This window comes from Punica granatum, chromosome 2, assembly GCF_007655135.1.
Source record: "Punica granatum isolate Tunisia-2019 chromosome 2, ASM765513v2, whole genome shotgun sequence".
NCBI classification, from domain to species: Eukaryota; Viridiplantae; Streptophyta; class Magnoliopsida; order Myrtales; family Lythraceae; genus Punica; species Punica granatum.
Genome location: NC_045128.1, coordinates 29,061,513 through 29,084,805, shown reverse-complemented (window position 1 = coordinate 29,084,805; position 23,293 = coordinate 29,061,513). Strand labels below are relative to the sequence as shown.

Below are 23,293 nucleotides of genomic sequence, written 5' to 3'. Positions count from 1 at the left end.
GCCTCAAAAGGGGCTATTGCGTCTACAATCAACAACAACACGAGGGTCCCATGACCACAATCGATTATTGGCATGATGCACTTGCACATCAGTACACCCGATTGCACGATCATCTTGAGATCATTGTCGATGACCAAAGCAACAGGATTATGTTATACCCTACACTACACTTGCCGACACTTAGCGACTAGTGGGAGATATAGAGAAGGATGATGCCTTATAGCACAATGTTCAACGCCAAGCAATGCCCCGAATCTAGATAAGCTTTTTTTTTACATATCGGTTGAAATGGTTGCTTGGGAGCACAACTTTGCACCATTGAATTTGATTAAAAGAGATAAGATATTTCATTGATTTTGCCTCTAAAGCAATCGATACTGGGAAGATGGTTACAGTCAGGGATCGAAAAATTGACCTAACCCGACCGGTTCGACTTACCATTTTGGGTCCACCTTGATACACCCAAATTGGTAATTAAATCCTAGAAATGATATTTCTCTACTTATATCTATTGTGCATCTATTGATATCCTTGATATATCTCTAGATTGTTCTATCAATAATTTTATCAGATGTTGTACTATCTCTAACCATATATTTGGCAAATATATCTACTTGTATTGTACAACTGAATATGCGATACAAATTATGATATTCTATTGGAGATTTGCTACAATCTCTATAAATACCATTTCAGGTACCCCTAAACTCGAAGTTCAATCATTACTTTTATGTACACATTCTCATTTAAGCATGTGAGAGGGAGATCGAGACTCCCATCGATCCTCCCCTTTTACAGGTTGCTCGTAGAAGCTCGAGGCTTGTAACCTGCAAGACTCGTGACTTGCACGAGATCAAGACCCGATTTTTCACGACTCCAACATTGGTGTTGTCTATGGGAAATGGCACGAAAAGTCATATGCATTTGTTGTTTTCCACCACCACACCGAGAAGTAACGATTTTAATCACCGAAAGCAAAGCGAACCACAAGCTAGGAATGGGGGGCTGCATACCCCTCACAGCAAGGTGCATGGACCGGCGGTAGATTGCGCAACAAGGCTACCTCATGACGATCACGAATCTCCTCACGAAAGATATACAATTCTTCTATCCTAGAGATATCACAAGCTAAGTCATTTAAATCCAATTAGTTTTTTGAATTGAAATTTTGAATAAGATTGATTACATAATAGTTTGAACAATGAACGCATCCCCTTCAAGAAGCTAAGCCATCAAATTTCTAATTGAGCTTTGTATTTAGGATAATTGTGAATAAACATTCCCCGTTGACCAAATTCAATTGGAGAGGCTTTTATTTGAAGATTTTCTTTAAAGGTTCCTTGCAAGATCATGAAGTTACTTCTTAGTTTATCTGTGTGAGATAGAGTTGTAGGAGATTGTGAGGTCGGAGGCCTAATTTCAATCCGTGGCAAGTTTTGATTCTTTGATTGTAGTTTGCATGGGCATGTTGCTCCAGCTAGAAGCAAGAAAAGTCCGAAGCTAGTGAACATGCAAAGCGAGAGGCATGAGGTTTCTTGAAGTTAGGTACTTAGAATCCCTTGCATGTAAAGGCGACCAAGATGATTAAGATGCAGCTCTAGAGACCCTCGCCACAATAAAGTGAGGTGAGTCCACAATGCTGCATCGAATATGTGAAGCCCCCACCGTTGAAAAAGGATAAGTCTTTAGGTAGAAAAAGGATAAGTCTTTGGGTAATAATTTATATCGATATTGTAGATTTTACAAGGCTTTTGGCTATGATACTAAACATTGGCATGCGGTCAAATTTGAGAGATTGAGAAGCTAATCCGACAAGGACACCTCAAGTCCTTTATCCAAGGTGAACCCATTCATGATCGCGATCATAAGGATGTGCGCGAGGATACTCTAAAAGCGACACACTTGAACATCTCTCTTCTTTCTAGGACTATGCTTCTGGCAATGATAACTGGGGGCCTATGCTTCTGACAATGATCATGCCCGATAACTAAGGGTCAAACCTGATAACCAAGTGTCTTTATTGTGCCTAATAATGACAAGCAAAACCCAATAACCAAGGGTCTTGATTGAATCCGATAACCAATGACTATATCCCGATAACCAATGGATGAATAATATCCGATAACTAAGGATGGAGCGACGCTTGATAACCAAAGGCTAAGTTGAAATGAGTCCAATAACCAAAGACCATGTCCCGATAACCAAGGGACCAATAACGCTCAATAACTAAGAGCAGAGTCTTCCATCGCGGAAGCGAAAACACTTGGTAATCAAGAGTAGAGCCTTCCTTCGTAGAGGCAACAATGCTTGATAACCAAGAGCAAGGCTTTCCTTTGTGGGAGCAATAACGCTCGATAACCAAGAAAGGAGTCTTCCTTGCGGAAGTGACAACGCTTGATTACCAAGGGCGAATTTTCTTTTCAAAGATTGAAGGAGTGATAAAAAAATCTACCTTCACACCAAGCCATCGCTTGCGACGCAATAACAACAGTTGTGAATCGATCAACTTCCTATGACCTCTCGAGCTCACGAGAGTGGGGATTATGTTAGGGATCGAAAAATTGACTCGACTCATCTGGTTAGACTTACCATTCTGGGTCCACCTTGATACATCCAAATCGGTAATTAGATCCTAGAAAGGATATTTCTCTACGTATATCTCTTGTACATCTATTAATATCCTTGATATATCTCTAGAATGTTCTATCAATAACTTTATCAGATATTGTACTATCTCTAACCATATATTTGGAAAGTATATCTACTTATTATTACAACTGAATATTTGATACAGATTATGATATTATATAGGAGATTTGCTACAATCTCTATAAATATCTCTTCAAGTATCCCTTAACTCGAAATTCAATTCATTACTCTGCTACACATTCTCATTTAAGCATTGGAGAGGGAGATTGAGACTCCCCTCGATCCTTCCATTTTACAGATTGCTCGTGGAAGTTTGAGGCTCGTGATCTGCAAGGCTCATGGCTTGCACATGATCAAGACCCAATTTTTCATGACTCCAACAGTTACCTTATTTTATTCCCGCAATCAGTCTCTGTTTCATCACTTTTGCTCACCATTTTTATCTGATCATCCTGGCATTCTTGTGGTTGATTGTTTGAATCATGAGTCAAAGCATATCATCACTCTGTTTATTAAGCGGCTTTCCAAGATCATCTACTTTTTGCTTCAAATGATTGGTGTTTGTTTTTTACTAAACTAAATCTTCGAGATATGCCTTTATCTTTATATTTCACAAGTTGAAAATTAGATCCATGATATGCACAACTTGAGCCATTTTAGGTAATCATATACATGCATGACGATATTGAAATGAATAAAAATGGCGTCTAATAGCGAAGCAGTAAACGCCATAACATGTCAAGGACAAGTCTACGACACCAACTTGCGAAACACAATGGTGTTTAATAATGAGAACGATGAGGATCAAGAACGATGGTTGCAAGAGGTGAGGTGCGAGACTCCTAGGCAAGCGAGGTGTTGCATCGCCCAACATCATGTGGCAGCTAAGGGTCACAATCGAAAATTAGAATAGGCTTCAACAACAAAAATTTCTCCATTAAACTTGCCCTCCAGTCTTGAGTAAGATATGCTCTTGGAGAAGTGACACAAGAGTGCACTCAAGCCGAATGAGTGGGACAAAAAAAAAAGAGATAGCTTTGCATAATGGAGTAGCGAAGGAGATGGCGAAACATGACAAGCAAAGAAAAGGGTTTAATTGATTCTACAAAAAATTCTCTAAAAAGAACAACAAAAATTAGATGGAGAGGAAGAATATTGACAACATAGATGACGAGGGACAAGTTCCCCTTACGCAAATTCTATTTCAGATCAGTAGTCAACGTGGACAGGGCAACAACAACAATGATTAATAAATTATCATTGCCATCACGAGAGCATGGATTGTCAACACCACAAAAGCATGGAATGAGTAAGCGAATTCTATCAGAAGAACCGTCAAAGAAATTATATTGATTATTGAAGAATGATGATTTTGAGGAAGTTGAGGGGAATTATCTAAGAGGACAGAACTTCGGCTATTGATCATTTTGACCAACCTTTAAATTTGAAGTTGCTTGGCCACAGTGTGACGCCCATTAGAAAAGCCCCCTCATCGGCTTCGCGGCTTGTCTCTTGCGGTCTCTCTCTAATCGAGCCAAGCCCAAGGCTTGTATTACACATTAAACAGAGTTCGCCACTCATATCAAGTTGTCGATCCTATAGCTCTCACATCTGCAGAGCATACCATTCGCGTTGACTGGCAAATTCAACATTGACGCTAATCATATGAACTCACAGCCTTATGCAACCATCGACACTAGCAAAATACTTCCACAACTGAATAGGCTAAAGGAGACGATTTATGGATATTGAAGCTACGAATGTCTACAATAGGTTAATGGCTTCTTGAGAGCCATGGATGTCGAGAATTATAATTGTTCGACTAACTCCAAATACATAAGCTCGAGTCAACGCCAGGAGCAACATCAATTATGAGTGTCAAAAAAGATATGAAAGGGAGAAATGTTATCTATTAAATCAATGTGTTATTTACTAAATTCATGAGGTTGTCGAAGCCTACAAGGCTGTCAAAGTCATGAGGTTATCAAAGCCTACTAGCTGTTGAAGAAATGAGGCTGTCGAAGCCTATAAAAGGTCATGGTAAATCCCCGTAAATTGATAATGTTTACCAAGCATTAGGAGTTCACTTCTTTAAGTGATACTATAAGAATCATCCTCCCTAAATAGTATGTTGCGATATTGACATGACTAACCTAAAAACGTGGTTAGTGAAAAAGCCTCGCATTAGTAGGAGGTGACTTATAGGTGCGCCGGTACGAAAAGTGGGACGCGGATACAATGTATTTACGGGCTAAACTAGTGAAGCCCAGACATAGGAGTGACTGACGGGGACAAGCTCGATGAGGAAGTCTTGCAGCACACCCCACATCGAGGTGAACTCACGACCCAGGCCTAAGTCTATGATAAAGTGTATTAAAAGGAAATATAAGTGCATGAAACTTACCATAATACTTGTGGACACCTTCCTTTCTCCAAACCAAATTGACAAGTCAATCTTGCCTAAAGGCTTTATAGCAAAGCTCAAGCGAGGCGAAGGCTATGCTACTAGGCAAGGCAAAGGAATCAAATGGAAGATAAACTTGCGAAGCTACAACGCAAAGCACATAGTCTATGTGAAGTAAAGAGAAATAGTCATCAAAGCAGCCTTGAAAAATTCCAGAAACCAGTTCGTAAAGTATGCAGTAGTCAAAGTCGCTTAGAGAAATCGAATTGGTCTATGCAGTTTCGTGAAATCGAAGTGGTCAAAGCAGCTTGGAGAAATTGAAGTAGTTAAACTCGGAGTAGTCAAAGCAACTTTGAGAAATCGGAACAACCTTAGAGGCTTCGAGAGATCAAAGCAGCTTCAGGAAAAGCTTGGTGCCAAAGTAGCTTCGAGGTACCAAAGCAGCTCCGAGGTACCAAAGCAGCTTAGAGGAAAACGCAACACCGTTGCATTTTAGAAAACGAGAACTACGAAGTGACTCCAAATGCTGTAAATGTATCAGCTGAATGTCTTGCCGAGAAATAAATAAAGCACAACAAATGTGAAGCAAAATACAAGGCCAGTGCCAACAAATATATCGACAAGCATGCAACGCCAATGATGTGGCACGTCGAAGCATGAAGTGAATTTGAAGAACAACGCGGCAAATAGAATACTAGTGAAACAACACATGAAAAGTGAAGTAAAACAAAGAGCGAAAAGATAAGCAAAGTACTAGGCTTTTTACCTTCTACTGACAACTATAGATTTATTACACTGATGGGGCAATTATAGTGCTCTACAAAACATCCACAAGAATGCTCAGCATAAATGGAAGAAACATGTAGCCAGCCATATGTATGAGTATGCGCCTTCTCCCACCTTGCGAGAAAAGACGCTAGGGGGGCGAATGCTGGGTCGTGAAATACGGACTCTTAAAAGTCCATTTAAAAAAGGAGTCCATAAAGTCCAATATTGAAGCCCACAATCTAATGGCGGTAACGGTTACCAGAATTCAAATTCAAACCTCTTTCCAGTCAACCTCTAAGGGATAGAAAAAGTTTATAAATATTCTACAAGTATATAACTTTTTGGACAATTCATTGATTCATTCTAATTCGATTACTCATTTACGCATCGGAGAGGGAAATCGGGATTCCCTCCCGATATTCCCCTTCTTGTAGGTTATCGAAGCATGGAGTCATTCCTGACAATATCCGACACCCCCATTCTCCGATCCACATCAAAACCGAATTATATTTACCGCGTGTAGCATGGGTTTTAAATCTTTACAAGAAAAATGAGAAGCGAATGCTTCAAGTGAAATGGGCCGGGCCAGTATTGTTGAGCTGGTCCGGCCCAGTACTCTGAAGTACCCGATTCCATATAAAAAAACACGCTCAAGAAAACAATAAAAGGGAGAAGAAAAATTCGGACTGAGCTTCCTTCTTCCACAGTGTCTGAAAGTAAAGAGACCATCTCCGATGCTCGGAGGATCAGGACGTCCGTCTGCGACGCCGTAGCTCTCGCCGTTAATGGCCGTTCCCGGACTGATACATTCATTAACATGTACAACTACAAGCTAGCATGCTTTACTCTGGCATACACCATGTCGGCGCAGAGCTCTATCCCTCACAGCCTCAGAGGCGCGGGAAGCTCATTGCGGAGGTTCCTTTTCCTGCTCCCGTGCTCCGATGGGAGATTCTCTGTCGCAAAGCGATGCTTTTCGAGTTACGCGGTGGAGCAGTTCTCTGACGACGAGTACGAGTGCGACTTCGATGGGCATAAGGTAGGTCTGATTCTGTCTGAATTGGATTCAGCCATAGTTGATTTTGAAAGTTTGAAAATTTTACTGAATTAATCACCACATGTGTACCCAATTAATCGCCTTTTGCCTCATTTCCTCATGTATGAGAAATCTGCGGACAGCCAAAGCATTTCCCATAACAATTAATAATCCTAGTAATGTGGTATGGTTGATGCAATATTGGGGATAGGAAGAGGATGTGAATGCCCTGGTTTCAACCAAAGGGTGAAAGCTTATAGACTGGGATTATCCTATTATATGAAGTCTATATATGTGAATGTGATCAGTGTGAGATGTTATCCGATTGCTGATCGGAACTTGGCAATGGAGTCCGTATATATGGACAGTGAAAGGAATTATATTCGAGCAGACGTAGAGATTTGGTCTGGAAATTATACATTTTGAACCCATTGAAAATCGTTTTACTTTCTGCCTCTAACCTTGCTGTTTAGTTAATTCATATGCAACTGTAATATGTATTCCATAAGTATTATATCATCTAGGTTTCATTGAAACATTCTACATTAATTGACCTGATAGGCGTCGTCGTCTGTGGCCAACATCGATGAGTGGAAGTGGAAACTCAGTCTGCTTTTACGCAATGAAAAGGACCAAGAGATTGTGTCTCGAGATAAAAGGGATAGAAGGGATTATGAGCAAATTTCTAACCTTGCAAAAGGAATGGGGCTTTACAGGTTTCTTATAATACCTACTTTGATTGTTCTAATTTTGTTGTTTCAGATTAGATTCACCTGGCGCATTTTTTGATGCTTTCGCAGTGAGATATATGGGAAAGTGGTGGTTGCTAGTAAGCTTCCTCTCCCAAATTACAGGCCAGATCTTGATGATAAACGGCCTCAAAGGGAGGTAATGCTTGTCATTCTGAGTTCTGACTATGCACAGGTGGGGCTATGTTTCTGAAATTAGAACCTTAACGTGAGGCATTTGCTTTAGGTTGTTGTCCCTTTGAGTTTGCAAAGAAGGGTAGAAGGTTTACTCCAGGAACATCTTGATAGAATTCATTTAGCTGCTGGGAAAGAGGGTGAGAGTCCAGATGCCGTGAAGCCCATTGATCCAGCTGAAGATGGCAATTTAGATGAAAATCTGAATTCTTTCCTAGATGGCTCTGTCATGGAAAAAGTTCTTCAAAGGAGGAGCTTGCGAATGCGTAATATGCAAAGAACTTGGCAGGTGTTGGGTGAACCGTGATCTGCCTTTTCTTCTTTCCATTTTCACTCATCTTTCTGCGTACTCAAAGTTTCACTATTCAATTGGCAGGAATCACCAGAAGGCAGGAAAATGATGGAGTTTCGGAAGTCTCTACCCGCATTCAAGGAGAAGGATCGGTTATTACAAGCAATAGCAAGAAACCAGGTTTCACAGCATAACGACGAGCCCCTTGTCTAAGTTTTCTTGCTGTGGATTTTGTGTGAAAAAATAGCTCTCATCCTTCAAAATATAACTCATTTTGAAGGGGTAAATATTAAGTTCTCTTTGCCTATATATTTATTTGGGTCTTAAAATGATACTATGTTATTAAACTTTCTAAAGGGAGCTGATTTCTGGTACCTGGGAAATGTAAAGCTTGCAGACGCATAAAACCTACTGTACTTCTTAGGAACTGCTACTTATTCATCAGATGAGTGTAGTAGATGAATATGTTAAAAGAAAAATATGGCAGTAATATACAATGCTTCAGCAAAGGGCAATATCCTAGATATGGGAATGGTATGTCTAGACATCTGTATTATGTTGCAAGTTTAATAGTGTATTGCCCAGTTGCACATCGGTCATTGTCACACTAATTACATTTATGAGAGAAATCACACTTGTTTGTGCCATGCTAGGTGGTTGTAATATCTGGGGAGACTGGATGTGGTAAGACCACCCAGCTGCCGCAGTATGTATTAGAGTCAGAAGTGGAATCTGGCCGAGGAGCATTCTGCAGCATAATTTGTACTCAGCCTCGGAGAATATCTGCTATGGCAGTTTCAGAAAGAGTGTCTGTAGAGAGAGGCGAGCCTCTTGGCGAAACGGTAAGACCTGCCTCAGTTCAAAAGAATTGTGGTTTTTCATTCTCTCCATAGTAATTATCGCTTCAGTTTTAAGTTCTGTATTTGTTCTGTTATACGACAACAGAGATTTCTTGCTAGGTTGGATATAAAGTTCGGCTTGAGGGAATGAAGGGGAAGAATACTCACCTGCTCTTTTGTACCAGTGGTATCCTCCTGCGGCGATTATTAAGTGACAGGAACTTGACTGGTATAACCCATGTATTTGTTGATGAGATTCATGAGCGAGGCATGAACGAAGGTGCTGATCATGGGCAACTTATACTCCCTTTTCCCCCATCTCCTGTTGAGGTAGCGACGAGAGTCTTACTCGCTATAAACTCTGTTTATGCCTTCTACAGACTTCCTATTGATTGTCTTGAAGGATCTTCTTCCACGTCGTCGGGATTTGAGATTAATTTTGATGAGTGCTACACTGAATGCTGAACTCTTCTCCAACTATTTTGGAGGAGCACCAACTATTCACATCCCGGTTAGTTATAGCCCATTCCTGATCAATAGTTTTGGTGCATTTAGTTTCTGTTGCATCATACTTCCCGTTTAGTTCTGGGGTAATTGCTGTTGCTGAAACAAGTGAATCACATTAATGTATTCCAGGGATTCACTTATCCTGTAAGAGCTCACTTCTTGGAAGATGTACTGGAAATTACTGGGTACAAGTTAACTTCTTTCAACCAAATTGATGATTATGGTCAAGAGAAGCTATGGAAAACGCAGAAGCAGCTAGCTCCAAGGAAGAAGAAAAACCAGATCACTGCTCTTGTAGAGGTATAACCTGCTCAGAATTTAATTATCGTCTAGGTTTTTGAATTTTAGAGAATAGCTGCTCCACATTCCAAGCTTTAGGACTATGAATTTCCAGAACTTTGGCATTCTCTTTGAGTTGTGGAATGTAATTTACTCGATGCCTCAAAAGTTAAAGCATGGTCTTTATCTTACCATTTGTTTTCAGGATGCTCTGAGTAAATCAAGCTTCGAGAAGTATGATTCTCGGGTCCGTGATTCTTTATCATGCTGGAATCCTGACTGCATAGGATTTAACCTTATTGAAGCAGTGTTGTGCCATATATGTCGGAAAGAAAGACCTGGTGCTGTGTTGGTTTTCATGACTGGTTGGGAGGATATTAGCTGCCTGAGAGACCAACTTAAATCTCATCCGCTCTTAGGGGATCCTAATAGGGTCTTTCTTTTAACTTGTCATGGTTCAATGGCGACATCTGAACAGGTAACCAAACTTCTATGATCTTCAGTCCGGCATTTGTCTCATTTTAATCTTATGTATTAATATAATCTCTGCTGCAGTATGATATCTGTGCAAATTATGCTTTTTGGGTAATCTGATCAGAATATATCATAAACCTTGTACCGGATGATTACTTTGGTCTGGATGTCCATATATATATTTTTGAGACTCTTCTTACAATATTTTCTGCAGAGACAAATATTTGATAGACCGCCTCCTAATGTGCGTAAAATAGTCCTTGCAACAAACATGGCAGAGGCGAGTATTACAATCAATGACATAGTGTTTGTAGTTGACTGCGGAAAAGCAAAAGAGACAACCTATGATGCATTGAATAATACACCTTGTCTTCTGCCTTCTTGGGTATCAAAAGCATCTGCTAGACAGGTATGTCTATTTAAACCATGTAATGTGTTCACTGAAGTGTTTGGGATTAGTTTCAGAAAATCAATCAACCTGAAAACATAACTGAATCAACAAGCAGGAAAGCTTGGCCAATCTTCAACTGTTGGTTCCATTCTCTCTCTTTTTTTTTTTTTTTTTTTTTTTTTGAAGTTTGTTTGAAGATATTATTATTATTATTATTATTATTGTTATTATCATCATCGTTATCATTATCATCATCATTGTTCTTATTAGCCCAACCAAGTAATTCTCCTTTTGAAATCAAAATGCAAATATACATCCATTTGTTTCCCTTTTCTTTTCCCTTTATTTTTTCCCCCCCTAATCAAGTCTTATTACCTGTTGATAGTAAAAATCCTCACACTGTGTTTTTCTAGGACCTGGGCCTCCTTTAGTCTTTGACCATGGGATGGGGTTTGGGCTACAAAAATATCCGAAGCCTGAATTTTCGTTTCTGCATTAAACTTCCCTCAGAACACCCTAAATGGGAAGCATATTTATGTTCGACACTTTCATCATCCAATTTTTAATCTTTTCTTCTGTATCCTGTATGACTATTCTTCATGTAAAACATTATGACCACGGCTGCGAATTGCAGAGAAAGGGTAGGGCTGGTCGTGTACAGCCAGGAGAATGCTACCATCTATACCCAAGATGTGTTTATGAAGCTTTTGCTGAATACCAGCTTCCAGAACTTCTGAGAACTCCTTTGAACTCCCTTTGCTTGCAAATAAAGAGTCTGCAGGTTGCAAGCATAGGGGAATTCCTTTCAGCTGCACTGCAGCCACCAGAAACCCTTGCTGTGAGTATTTTATTGGCTAAAGTCTCTCACTCTTTCTGATGGGATACCTTTCATATGAGTTTCCATGTCAGCTGACTGTTCAATCCTTCGGATGGAAGATCTCAACTATTAAACTAATGTTATGCTACGAATGGGAAAAAATGGAATAACTGCTGAAAGCCAATCCCTTCATGTCGTGGATATTGATATCTCTACTTCTTTCATTTCTTATATGCACTTCCAAAACCAATAATCAACAAAAGTTTGATGAGCATCGCATCATTCTTGTGATAGATTTTCGCTTGGTGATTCCACTCACATTTAGAAGAGTGGGCTACAAAAGCTTGTCCCAAGAAATTTCAATAGGATAGTTAGCATTCTATCATCACTGTTGCAAGTCTTACCTTCTTACTTTTGCCGTCTAAAAGGATAGATAGGGAAAAGGGTGGCGGAAAGAGTGCAGACGTAAAGCATTGATATGTTGCATAGATTGTACATGGGGAGTTCTTCAATATACGTACTACAACAGGATAAAAACGTTGCACCCAATATGATATGTGGTCTATATTTGAAATCAACTTTTTCTGTTTTGCATATTAACTTAAGAAAATTCATGACAGGTCCAAAATGCAGTTGAGTTTTTGAAAATGATTGGAGCCTTGGATGCGAGGGAAAATCTCACAAATCTTGGTAAGGGTGCCAAGAAATGAACTAGAGCAGTCCTCTTCTATAGGGTTTGTTTTATCAACTTTTACCTATTTTAAATATGCTCCCTCCTCCACTCCCTACCAGGAAAGTTCTTGTCAGTGCTGCCTGTGGATCCAAAGCTGGGGAAGATGCTAATTATGGGTGCCATTTTTCGTTGCTTCGATCCTATTCTGACAATTGTATCAGCACTTAGTGTGAGAGATCCTTTCCTCTTGCCTCAAGATAAAAAGGATGTAAGTGAATTAAGCACTGTCGTAAATATCCTATTGTTTCCTCTTTTCATTGGCATCTACTTTTGGAGCCATCTATCTAGGAAATTGAAGTAGTAAATTTTGGATGTAATATGATCCATACAATGCTTTTCAAGAAACTTCACAATCCTATATCTGTGATTTAATGTCCATGAAAACTTGCGTCTCTTCTGCACGTCTCCTCATGTTAACATTTTCTGATGAGAGAGACAATTCTCTAGTGTGACTCTTCACTAAAGGCATGAGAAACAATTCTCTAGTGTGACTCTTCACTAAAGTATGCCTATTATTGCTATTTGAGACTACCTGATGTATTATAGTGGCTATTCTAGTCTGTGAACTCTATCACCTGTCATTTAAAACATTATGACAATTTAAGTGCTTGAAGTTCCTTGGATATGTAAGTAATTTGTTCTTTGATACTGTCCTCTATTTTATTAAGTAATTTGTTCTTTGATACTGCTCTCTATTTTATTTAGTTGGCAGGGACAGCGAAGTCTAGATTCTCGGCAAAGGACTACAGTGATCATATGGCCCTTGTCCGTGCATATGAAGGATGGAAAGACGCAGAGAGAGAAGGCTCAGCATACGAGTACTGTTGGAGGAATTTCCTCTCTCCTCAGACCCTGCAAGCTATCCATTCTCTCAGGAAGCAGTTCAGCTTCATCCTAAAGGATGCGGGCCTAGTAGATGCGGAGACAAGCACTAATAACAGATTAAGTCATAATCAGTCACTTGTGCGTGCAATCATATGTTCAGGCCTCTTTCCTGGAATCTCCTCTGTTGTGGTAGGACTAACAAAAAGGAAATTTTCTTTCAGAAGATTATTGAAAACAGATTTGTCTATTAACATTCCTAATTTCCGCGATGGCTGCAGCACAGAGAGACATCAATGACGTTCAAGACCATGGATGATGGTCCTGTTCTACTTTACGCGGTAAGTGAATTTTATTTCTGATAGATGAATTTGTTTGCTGGGTTTACCAAAGACAAAACAAAGGATTTATTTAGTGCTTTTCTGTTGGGCAGGTATTGAAAACTTTTAATCTTGACCTGACTAAAATGTGGATCGACTCTTACTTTGAGAAATACTTGTTACTTGGACGTGTTATTAAATGAGGAACCGATCTCTTATTTTTCCTTTCGAAGTGTTCCTGAAAACTCAGTCATTGTCTGCAGAATTCTGTGAATGCACACTACCAGACAATCCCTTTTCCATGGCTGGTGTTTGGAGAGAAAATGAAAGTCAACACCGTCTTTCTACGTGATTCAACTGGTGTTTCTGACTCAATATTGATTCTGTTCGGTGGTGCTATAAACGTGGGAGTAGAGGTGACTCATAAAAATTATCCACGTTATTTTTTTCCCATCAAAGATGATTTTTTGGGCTGTGAAAAATGTTAAATTTGCATTAATTGCAGACGGGACATCTCAAAATGTTAGATGGGTACATTGATTTTTTCATGGATCCTAATCTGGCGGAGTGCTACTTAAAGCTGAAGGAGGAACTCAATAAGGTTATTCAGAAAAAGGTCAGTCCGAAACAACTCAAACTCTTATATATAGTGAGAAATTAGTTTAGATTACATGGACTAGGTGATTGAATTATATGTGAGCAGATTCATCAGCTCCTTTGTTTTTTATGTCAAAAGTAGTTCTACTGTGTAACTAAATGATATAACCCATTCAGAGTTTTCACTGTTCAACTTTCTCTTCGGTTGCGACTTATTCATAGTAGTTGAAGTCTTGCCTTTCTTGAGGATGTAGTGACAAGCTAGTTGGCTCATTACTATGCAGCTGCACGATCCCAGCATCGACATTCACAAGGAAGGGAAGTATCTAATGCTTGCAGTACAGGAGCTGGTATCGGGAGACCAGTGCGAGGGCAGGTTTGTATTTGGCCGCGAAAGCAAGAGGCCTAGGGATTCCGCCGACAGCGACAAGTTCACGAGGGATGGGACGAACCCCAAGAGCCTCCTGCAGACTCTGCTGATGAGGGCGGGGCATTCTCCTCCCAGGTACAAGACCAAGCACCTCAAATCAAATGAGTTCCGAGCGCTGGTGGAGTTCAAGGGGATGCAGTTCGTGGGGAAGCCCAAGAAGAACAAGCAGCTTGCTGAGAGGGATGCGGCCATAGAAGCACTAGCGTGGTTGACTCATACATCCGACAACAGCAATGCCCAAGATGAGGATCATGATTCACGGCTCGACGTCACAGACAACATGCTCAAACTTCTCGGTAAGCGAAGGAGATCCAAACGGAATCCCCGTTGATCCTCAGTGCTTTTTTTTTTTTTGGTGCGCTTCCCTCTTTGGGCAGATCCATTTTTTCCTTGATAGCCATGCATTCATTAGATATTAGGATAGGATTGGTAGCTGCGGATTGGTCTTATTGCGTGTGCGGTAGATGTTTCATGTTGTATATTTAGTAAGGCAAAAAATATATACGCAAGCTCATTGGTTAGTAGGATTCTCATCTGTAAATGTAATCAGGTAGACAGTTTGGGACAGGGTTGCCCAAACCTTTATTGCTGGAGAAAAGCAGCTTTTAATTTAAGCCTAATAATTTTTCATACTTTTGATTACGTCCCATGGAATTTATTTTCTTAAATTTTGCCCCGAATTAAGATGTAAGAGAAGAGAATTCACTCAATAATGATGCCATCTTTCTGTTTTTAACACGAAAACCTTAAATTCATTTACTTACCAACAAAAATCATAAAGTTTACGCAGATTATGTACGTAGTTAGAAGAGCTCCTGGGTATAAGACGGAGATGTGTTCTATTATTGATGTGAATTTGATTGTCTGATGAAATCAAATTCTTAATAGTTTGGGACGGGGGTTGACAAGGGCAAGGCACTTTGTGACGTGTCCCTTGTCTCATGACTCTTACATAATCCCGTGCTACGGAATGAATCTAGTCACCATCTGATTTACCTCTTTTAGTATGGACATGGCTTAAGGAAGCTCCAAGGACTTCCAAAAGTCGAGTAGTCGCAGAAGTAAGGTCTCAGACTTGCAGAAGAAAGTATCTTGAGGTTTTGCTGCTTTGAAACCGGGACATCGAGCAAAGAGCTCCAATGCCCATATTCGGAGCTGCAATCGGAAGTTTCGCATGGATGGCCTGTGGGGGATCTAGTAACAAGGGAGGTCTTCAATAGGTGGTGCAACCTTCTGCGTGAATGGGCTGTCCGAGGGTATGACAAAGTGTTACTGTCCTAATAGGGACCGTCAGGAATTGATCGTTGCTGAGTGTCGAGTTGTTTTAAGTGCGCTGGTCCCTTGGAGGAGGGACGTGACCACTGGTGCGATGAACAAGTTCATACCCTAATGGAGCGGAAAGAGTGGATGAGATGCCCTGGTTGCTAGTACTATGGGGAGCGTATAGGAGGGTTCATAGTAATCCTTTCTTTTCTCAGCGGTTTAGAAAGGAATAGATGAAAAGGAAGAGAAATATAAGGCTACGGAGGGAGTCCTGAGAATTGATTCAGTCATTCTCAATTAACCCGAATATTACAAGATTATGCTTTCTCATGGTACTTAATTTTCAATTTTTAATTTTAGTTTTTTTTTATCCGTTTGTGCAGACGTCAAACTAAGTTTTGCTACTACTGTGATTTTATTTTTTGTAAAATAACAACAGGTCACCAGGCCCGGTGGTAACGTAAATCGATTTTACGAGTTACAATCGCGATTTTGACCAGCTTGCTCTTAGCTCTAATTTGTCTCCCACGCGCCTTTGAGTTCAGTGTAGAAACCTAGTTTTGGCATAGGAGCTCAAATCCCCAGCAAGATTGCGATAAGAGACAACAAAGTTACTAGTTTACAATCGTAGGAGTTTACATAACAGTCTAAGGAGCAGGAAACAGTAGCAAACAGAAGAAAGCACAGACGCAAGAATGACCTAAGAAATTGATCAAGGCACAAGTGAGAGCAATTGGCGACCAATTTTTGTGCAATAGACTGAGATGGCAATTTTTGTGCAGTAGAGTGTGCCAAGAGATGCACTTTGGGATTTTATGGTACATATAACTCATCTCAATATGATTTACCAAAAGTTCGAGCTTAAAATAGTGGAAAATGAAATGGATAGCTTTTCTGTCTTGCATCTTTTAGCGAATTCGACGACCCTTATGGATCCAAAGACAAAAAAAAAAGAAATGTGGAAGTCAGGAGATCTATTTTTGTTTCACCAACTATTCCCTAGGTTAAATGGTGACATCAAATTAGCAATGTATGGATACCTCAGGCAAAAAATCGACGTTGTGATAGATTTAAAAATATCTATCAACATTAGGCTATATGGTGCAATATACCATAATATCTATACCATTTTTCATTACAAAAATGGAGAGAAAATTCCGTTTGTCTAATTTTCTATTTTCCAAATGACCATTAGAAGTACCAGATCGATGGCCCGGCTATGCACGATTCTTAATTTTTTATTTTTTACTGTCTCAACCATCTTTTTTTTTAAGATATTAATTTATTGAATAATGCAATATTTTAGTAAAAATATATATTCTGCAGTGAAATTCATGCATAAAAGGAATTGGGACTTTTTTTCATGTAGAAATGGAAATGTTGGATGGATATGTAGTTGACTGTCACGAAAAGAGGAGAGAGGATTGAAAGGAGGAAAATTTTCTTCACTTTTGAAATAGTATAGATTAGATACATCGGAAATTAATATCCACTAGACGAGGAGAAAGTTAAAAACAAATATGTAATTTTAATTTCTTTTTAACCACCTACTTATTTCTCTATCCTCACCACGCTATTTAATATATAATAATTTTTTTCCTTAAATACATTTTTTTTTATAAAACTTTAAAATCCATAGTATACACAAAGTTGATATATATGGTAACATGTCGTCCTAAGTATTATCCTTAAAATATAAAAACTATTTTACAGAACATTGAATTTAGCGTGGGTGTAATTTTTAAACTAAAATTTCGTTCAATTTTGCGCATAGCACGGATCATGCCATGATAAGTCCATAGTCTATTGTTTAAATCCTAGTCATTCGTGGGATGCATAAGAACAATACCTTTTAGATTTTATTAATGTTATATTGTAAAACTTGCACTAACTTAGAATAATTTTACTCTAAGTTGTGATCATAAAATACACATACATATCAAGAATATATATTTGAGAAATACAGTAAAATAATTGAAGCTATATGTACAGCGATCGTTCCTTCTCTCCATCTTTTCCGGACGTGAGACTGTCGAGATCAACAACGCAGTTCTTTCCTCCTGTGAATGCTCCAGCAGCAGGTGGGACACCAACGAGCCCTATATTTAATCTCATGCGATCGACGGAGGACCATTTGTCCCATACTGTCCCTAGTATGGTTTGCCTGAAAGAGGCCTCCATGACGAGCTGCAAGCCGACAGTGGCCACCGAGTTTTCTGATATCCGCTTCTGAACCTCCTGTGCAATTCCATCATTTGGTTGTTCGCAGAAGGAAGCAAACTCCGCCTCACACGACCTTGGAAGACTGCTGCAGCTCCGATAGCAGAATGCAACAGTCTCCAGTCCACAGAGCACACCAACCACCTGTTAACAACTCCGATACAGCACCTGAACCTCAAATGGACTGGATATTCATTCACACAGACGCTGCTTGGAGCAAAGATAAGGCCTGTGCTGCAGGACTTGCTCAGAACAACAAGACTATCATCTTGTTCTGGAATGCACCAATCAGCACAGCCACTGAGCTGCAGGCAGAAGCTCATGGAATCCTCCAAGTTTTGAAGTTGGCTTGGCAGAATGGATGGAAGCATGTTGTCCTCTATAGCGATTCTCTCTTACTAGTTGATATAATTTCCGATGCTAGATCATCCTCTTGGGATGTTAGGACCTCTTATTAGATACAAACTTATTACTTAAGGACTTCTTGAAATGGCGCTGTATTTGGATTCCCCTGACTGAAAATCGACTTGCACATGAACTTTGCGATCTCGATTTCATGGCCAATTTTGATGCTCTCTGTCTGTTCGAAGGATACCCATGTAAAAGTGCTCCTTAATTCAATAAAATCACGTATTATTCATAAAAAGAAAATCCTAAAATACTAAAAGAAACAAGAAAAAAATTGAATGAAACTGTATAGTTAGAACATACACCTAAGATGAATATGGTGAAATATAGATTGTTTCGCAAGTTGTCTTTTCATTGACTATGGCGACCAATGCAAAATGATAGACAAAGGGTAAACTGAGCGACCTAATATTCTCTTGTGATGACTTGTTAAGTAAATACCTTTTTTGTAGGGACATGACCACTAAGAATTTCGAGCAATACTATTAGGAAGAAAAATTTCAAAGGGAGAAGGGGCAAAATTTGAATAGTTTTTTATGCTCTTGAAAAACTGGAAGATATATAATAGGAGTAGATACAATTTCTAATAATTAATGTCTCTTTAGGCCAATCACATCATTTCACCGACCAATCACATACTTTTCAAATATGAAATATGAAATTATAATTTTCTTTATTCTATCATTTATGATGATTAAGTAAATGTATTCAATCATTATACGTGATTGTCTAATTACATTATAGTTTTCTTTTAATAACTTTTGTTTATAGTAAAATATATATTTCCAATAAATATAAAAAGCGAATTTTATTTAGCCGTAAACAGTGCAAGAGCCTCTTAAAAAATTACTTTCATTTGTATTTTTTGAGTAAAGACACATAAGTCATTAGCCAAAAGGTATTACAATTTTCTTTTAATATGTCATTTATGATGATTAATTACACTAATTTAATCGTTTTACATGATTTTTGGATAATATTATATTTTCTTTTACATTCTTTTATTTATACTAAAAGTATTTTTCCAATAAAATATAAAAAAGTGAAATGTGAATTTTATTTAGTCGTAAGTAGTGCAAGAGCCTCTCTAGAAATTGATTTCACTAGTATTTTTTGAGTGAAGGAACATCAGTCATTGGCCAAAAAGTATATGATTTAAAGAGTTACAACTGGTTATGTTAATTACGTATAAGGGTAAAATTGTAATATTATTATTTTAACTGACGGTAAAATAGGAAGAAAATTTGAAGAAACACTTTAAAATGATTCGTACTTTTATATATAGTATAGATTTATAAAAAATTATCACAATGACAATATATTTATTGAAAGAAGTCCACTCCAAAGAGTTTTTTGTGTATCTTTATCTATTTATTAAATTTTAAAGATAAATTGATATATCTATTACATTTCATAATCTCACACTTTGGCCTATGTTGTTGTGCAATACAAAGATCATCCTTACCCACCTTTTTCTTTGTTTCAAGAATGGTTTTATTACGCAATTAGTCAATATAACCCATTCCCAGTTTATATTTTAACTGTCTCTTCCTGTTCTGGTTTCTTTATGGCAGCAGTTTTGCCTTTCTCGGGTCGCCTCATTACTGTGACCAGTTGCACGATCCCGACATCAACATTCTCTACGATGGGAAGTATCTAATGATTGTAATACAGGAGCTGGTATCGGGGAACAAGCACCAGGGCAGATTAGCCTTTGGCTGCAAGAGCAAGAGGCCTCGCGATTCTGCCGACAGAGACAAGTTCACGAAGGATGGGACGAACCCCAAGAGCCTCCTGCAGACTCTACTCAGGGCATTCTCCACCCAGAAACAAAACCAGGCACCTTAAGTCAAATGGGTTCCGAGGATTCATGGAGTTCAACGGGATGCAATCTGTGGGATAAGCCAGCTCGCCAAGAGGAACACAGCCATAGAAGCATTAGCATTGTTGACTCATCATACATCCGATAACAGCAACGAGCAAGATGGTGATGATGATTCACGGCCACAGACAACATGCTGAAACTTCTTAAGAATCATAGGAGATCAAAACAGAATGCTCATTGATCCTGGCAGATTTGGTAGCTTCAGTTTTCTTGATGGCCATTCATGTGTTACACAGTAGGATAGACTTGGTATCTGCAGCTTTCTTGATGGCTTCGATGGCGGACTGGTCTCATTGTTCGCATATTTAGGAAGGCAAAAAGAAAAAATACCCGAGGTAATGGGTTTAGCGTTCTCTTTTGTACACACAATTACGCAGAAGTAGGAAAAAGGCTGCATAAACCGACTCATCAAAAAAAAAAAGGCTGCATAAACCAACATCAATATTCGTATATAAAAGCAGAGGAGCATATGATGCAACTGTCTTGTCTAATTCCACGGTTTAAAAGGTTCTGTCAAAATAAATCTTCTATTATCTGAAAAACTCGTCATTTGAAACGACAATGTCAGCTCTTGAACTAAATCTGTGCCCAAAACAACATTGTACTTATGTGGAAAGCCATCAATCATCAACAAAGCTCTGTTCAGAAAAATCGCCAGGCAATTCGTCCATTCCCGGAAAAGCCTTACATCCCTGTACTCAGACATAAGTACTTTGATGCTATGCCGATACAAGAGGCTTCCTGCTGCAGAACAACCTGCTAAGAAGCATGAATGGTACACCTTCTAGTCCTCTGTCCCGGTTAGTTTCACCGTCTACTTATAAAATGCCTCCTCGTGCAGTCTTGGTCGGTCTTTGGGTCCCCCAAACATGGTCCCTTAAATGCCCCAGGGTTAATCTTTTGGGACCACTTCTCAGATTCCTCAGGCCAATTTTTTTTTCCCTTTTGGTCTTTGGTGCCTCTTTATCAACAGGAGCAATGACATTTTAAAGAGGCACACAGCTGAACATTCTCATATAGATTGGACTATGTCACGTACTCCAAGCATCTCGATGAAGGGATCAAGTTAAGCACAATTACTTCGTGTCATAAGTTGTACCAAGGTATACATCGTAATGTCCACTTTTATGAAGAAGCTCAAAACAATAGTTCCAATTATTCCTTTGATTGGATCGTTGTCTAAAGCGAAATTTTCTAACGTATGGTATAGGACCTGAATAGGGTTTTCCTAGCCATATTATTGACCGTACTCAGCAATAACCTCAGGAACAGGACCCTTTCTCTCCTTCATGTATACTGTGATGGGCGTCCTAGTCGCGGAATAATTAAATAGCTTAAAAGACGGACAGAATCTACTGATTTTGAGGCATATAACATCGTTAAACTTGGACAGTATTCCATATGACAGAAAGGAACATGTAATGCTGTTTGGAAGGATCCTCCAAAAAGAGGTCTTATAAAAGTTCAGCAGGGAAAATCTAGAGAAGTTAATCATGGGCAAGAAAAAAGACCAAAGACTGCATTCCTACCGTAACATGTACATTAACATAAAAATCGGATCGATAAGATCTCGGATATGGACATATTGAATGGAACTAAATAAGAGGGAATTCAGACTCACAGGAGAACATGGGAGCACATAATAAGTTCTGGCTCTCCTCCCCACGTATCATGTTCTCGCATTTTTCCTACGTCTTTTTCAAAATCTCCTTCAAGAAACCTAACAAAAGAGCATCCGATCAGTATGCGAAGAGTAAGCAGATCCGAGGAATGATTTTGGAACTTCACAAATCCGAAGTGAGTACCATTCAACAGTTTCCGCCTTCCTCTTGACAAATTCTTTGGCAACCTATCAAAGCCATCCCAAATTTTCGGAAGGTTATTGAGATGAACTAACTTCGGCGGATATTACCGTACACATAACTACAAGAAGTTTAAACGACTACTACTCTCTGCTTGTATCAACTTCTATCCTTTGAGAGCAAAATTCCCGCATAATATATATATATATATATATATAGTTAATAAAAACGGCAGTGATGAAACTCTTTTCGTACTCTAGCTCTAAGCCGATCCGCAAGCTCCTCTTGAAGGCTTTCAGATGGAGATGGATTCCCTTCCCTAACGTGTACCACATGAGCCACAGAGCGGGAAAGACATCTTCCATCTCCCAGTGTTCCTGAACGCAACTGAAGCAATTCAGTAAATGTGATTTAGTATCGAAAACTCGATTGAAGTGGACACTGCATATCACATAAACTTGTAGCTCTTCTTCGGTTCTATTTACAGCACCGGTAAGGTGCAGTGCCCGTATTTGCTCAATACTATTCAATAACCTATAAGAAATATACATACAGAACCAAAATTTTTTGCAAGGTTTTAGATTATGGAACTGTCCTTGGACAGCTGTCGAGGGGGACCACAAACAGAACACGGGCAAAATCATCAACTTAGACCCAAGAACGACAGTGTGAGGCATCGCATAACATAGTACTCACGATAGACTTCTCCAACCGATCCAAATAATCCAAACTGAGCTTCAAAACGAATCACAAATGCATCCCCGCCATCCACATAGCATAAACAGCCCTTGAGATTTCAAGAAACACTGCAAGATCGATGGAGAATTACAGACGGAGAAAACTTACGAATCGTTTTACATTGGCACTTCGGCATTCCTGATGATCCTGAGGACAGCCGGACCAGCAGCAAAAAGTAAATCACCCTGGAGAATGTCTATCATCGCAAGGGATGGCTTTGAAGAATGGTGACGGGGCGGGGGGGGGGGGGGGGGGGGGGGGGGGGGGGGGGGGGGGGGGGGGGGGGGGGGGGGGGGGGGCGCGCAGGCCGTGTGGTTGGGATGGCGACTGCTGAAAGACGGAAAAGGACAGAGGGAGAGGGAGAGAGACGGAAGAAACTAATAGAAGGGAAGAGGCTGACTCGGTGACTAGGTGAGAGCTCGAGACAGAGAGGGACAAAAGCCGTTGTTGCAGTTGCTTTGGATGAAATCAATGACAAAGCCAAAGTATCGTACGGCGTCCGCCCCTTTCAATATTTACTCAATTTTCACCTTAAATTGTTGCTTTACCAGCAAGTAACCAAAAAAGAAAAAGAGTACTTGAAACACTGACACGGTCACACGGATTCATCTTGGGGTTGCAATTGCTCGAACTTCTCTCGAAGAATATAAACCGTATGAGCAGAGATGGAGATTTGAATACAAGTTCCATTAGTAG

General features: G+C 39.5%; 2 protein-coding genes across 3 annotated transcripts; one reads left to right on the top strand and one right to left on the bottom strand.

The window, feature by feature from the left end:
• Positions 1–6,494: 6,494 nt before the first annotated feature.
• LOC116196163 (DExH-box ATP-dependent RNA helicase DExH3) lies at positions 6,495–14,923 on the top strand. 2 transcript variants are annotated; one of them, XM_031525750.1, is made up of 19 exons: positions 6,495–6,860; positions 7,419–7,573; positions 7,658–7,745; positions 7,833–8,069; positions 8,157–8,252; positions 8,726–8,914; positions 9,032–9,191; positions 9,292–9,422; positions 9,548–9,718; positions 9,903–10,175; positions 10,386–10,580; positions 11,197–11,400; positions 12,000–12,069; positions 12,172–12,320; positions 12,818–13,126; positions 13,216–13,275; positions 13,518–13,670; positions 13,760–13,870; positions 14,136–14,923. In XM_031525750.1, the coding sequence occupies exons 1-19, from the start codon at positions 6,639–6,641 to the stop codon at positions 14,610–14,612; spliced, it is 3,450 nt and encodes a 1,149-aa protein (XP_031381610.1). In that variant the 5' UTR covers positions 6,495–6,638; the 3' UTR covers positions 14,613–14,923. The 2 variants fall into 2 exon arrangements, with proteins under 2 accessions (XP_031381610.1, XP_031381611.1); XM_031525751.1 differs by lacking the exons at positions 13,518–13,670; positions 13,760–13,870; positions 14,136–14,923 and adding an exon at positions 13,368–13,510.
• Positions 14,924–20,494: 5,571 nt separating this feature from the next.
• On the bottom strand, positions 20,495–22,834 carry LOC116197574 (OVARIAN TUMOR DOMAIN-containing deubiquitinating enzyme 4-like). Its single transcript, XM_031527750.1, has 4 exons — positions 22,706–22,834; positions 22,115–22,236; positions 21,863–21,906; positions 20,495–21,777 (listed from the first exon to the last, which is right to left on the bottom strand). Exons 1-4 carry the CDS (start codon positions 22,731–22,733, stop codon positions 21,675–21,677), a joined length of 297 nt encoding a protein of 98 aa, XP_031383610.1. The 5' UTR covers positions 22,734–22,834; the 3' UTR covers positions 20,495–21,674.
• Between the last annotated feature and the right edge of the window lie 459 nt (positions 22,835–23,293).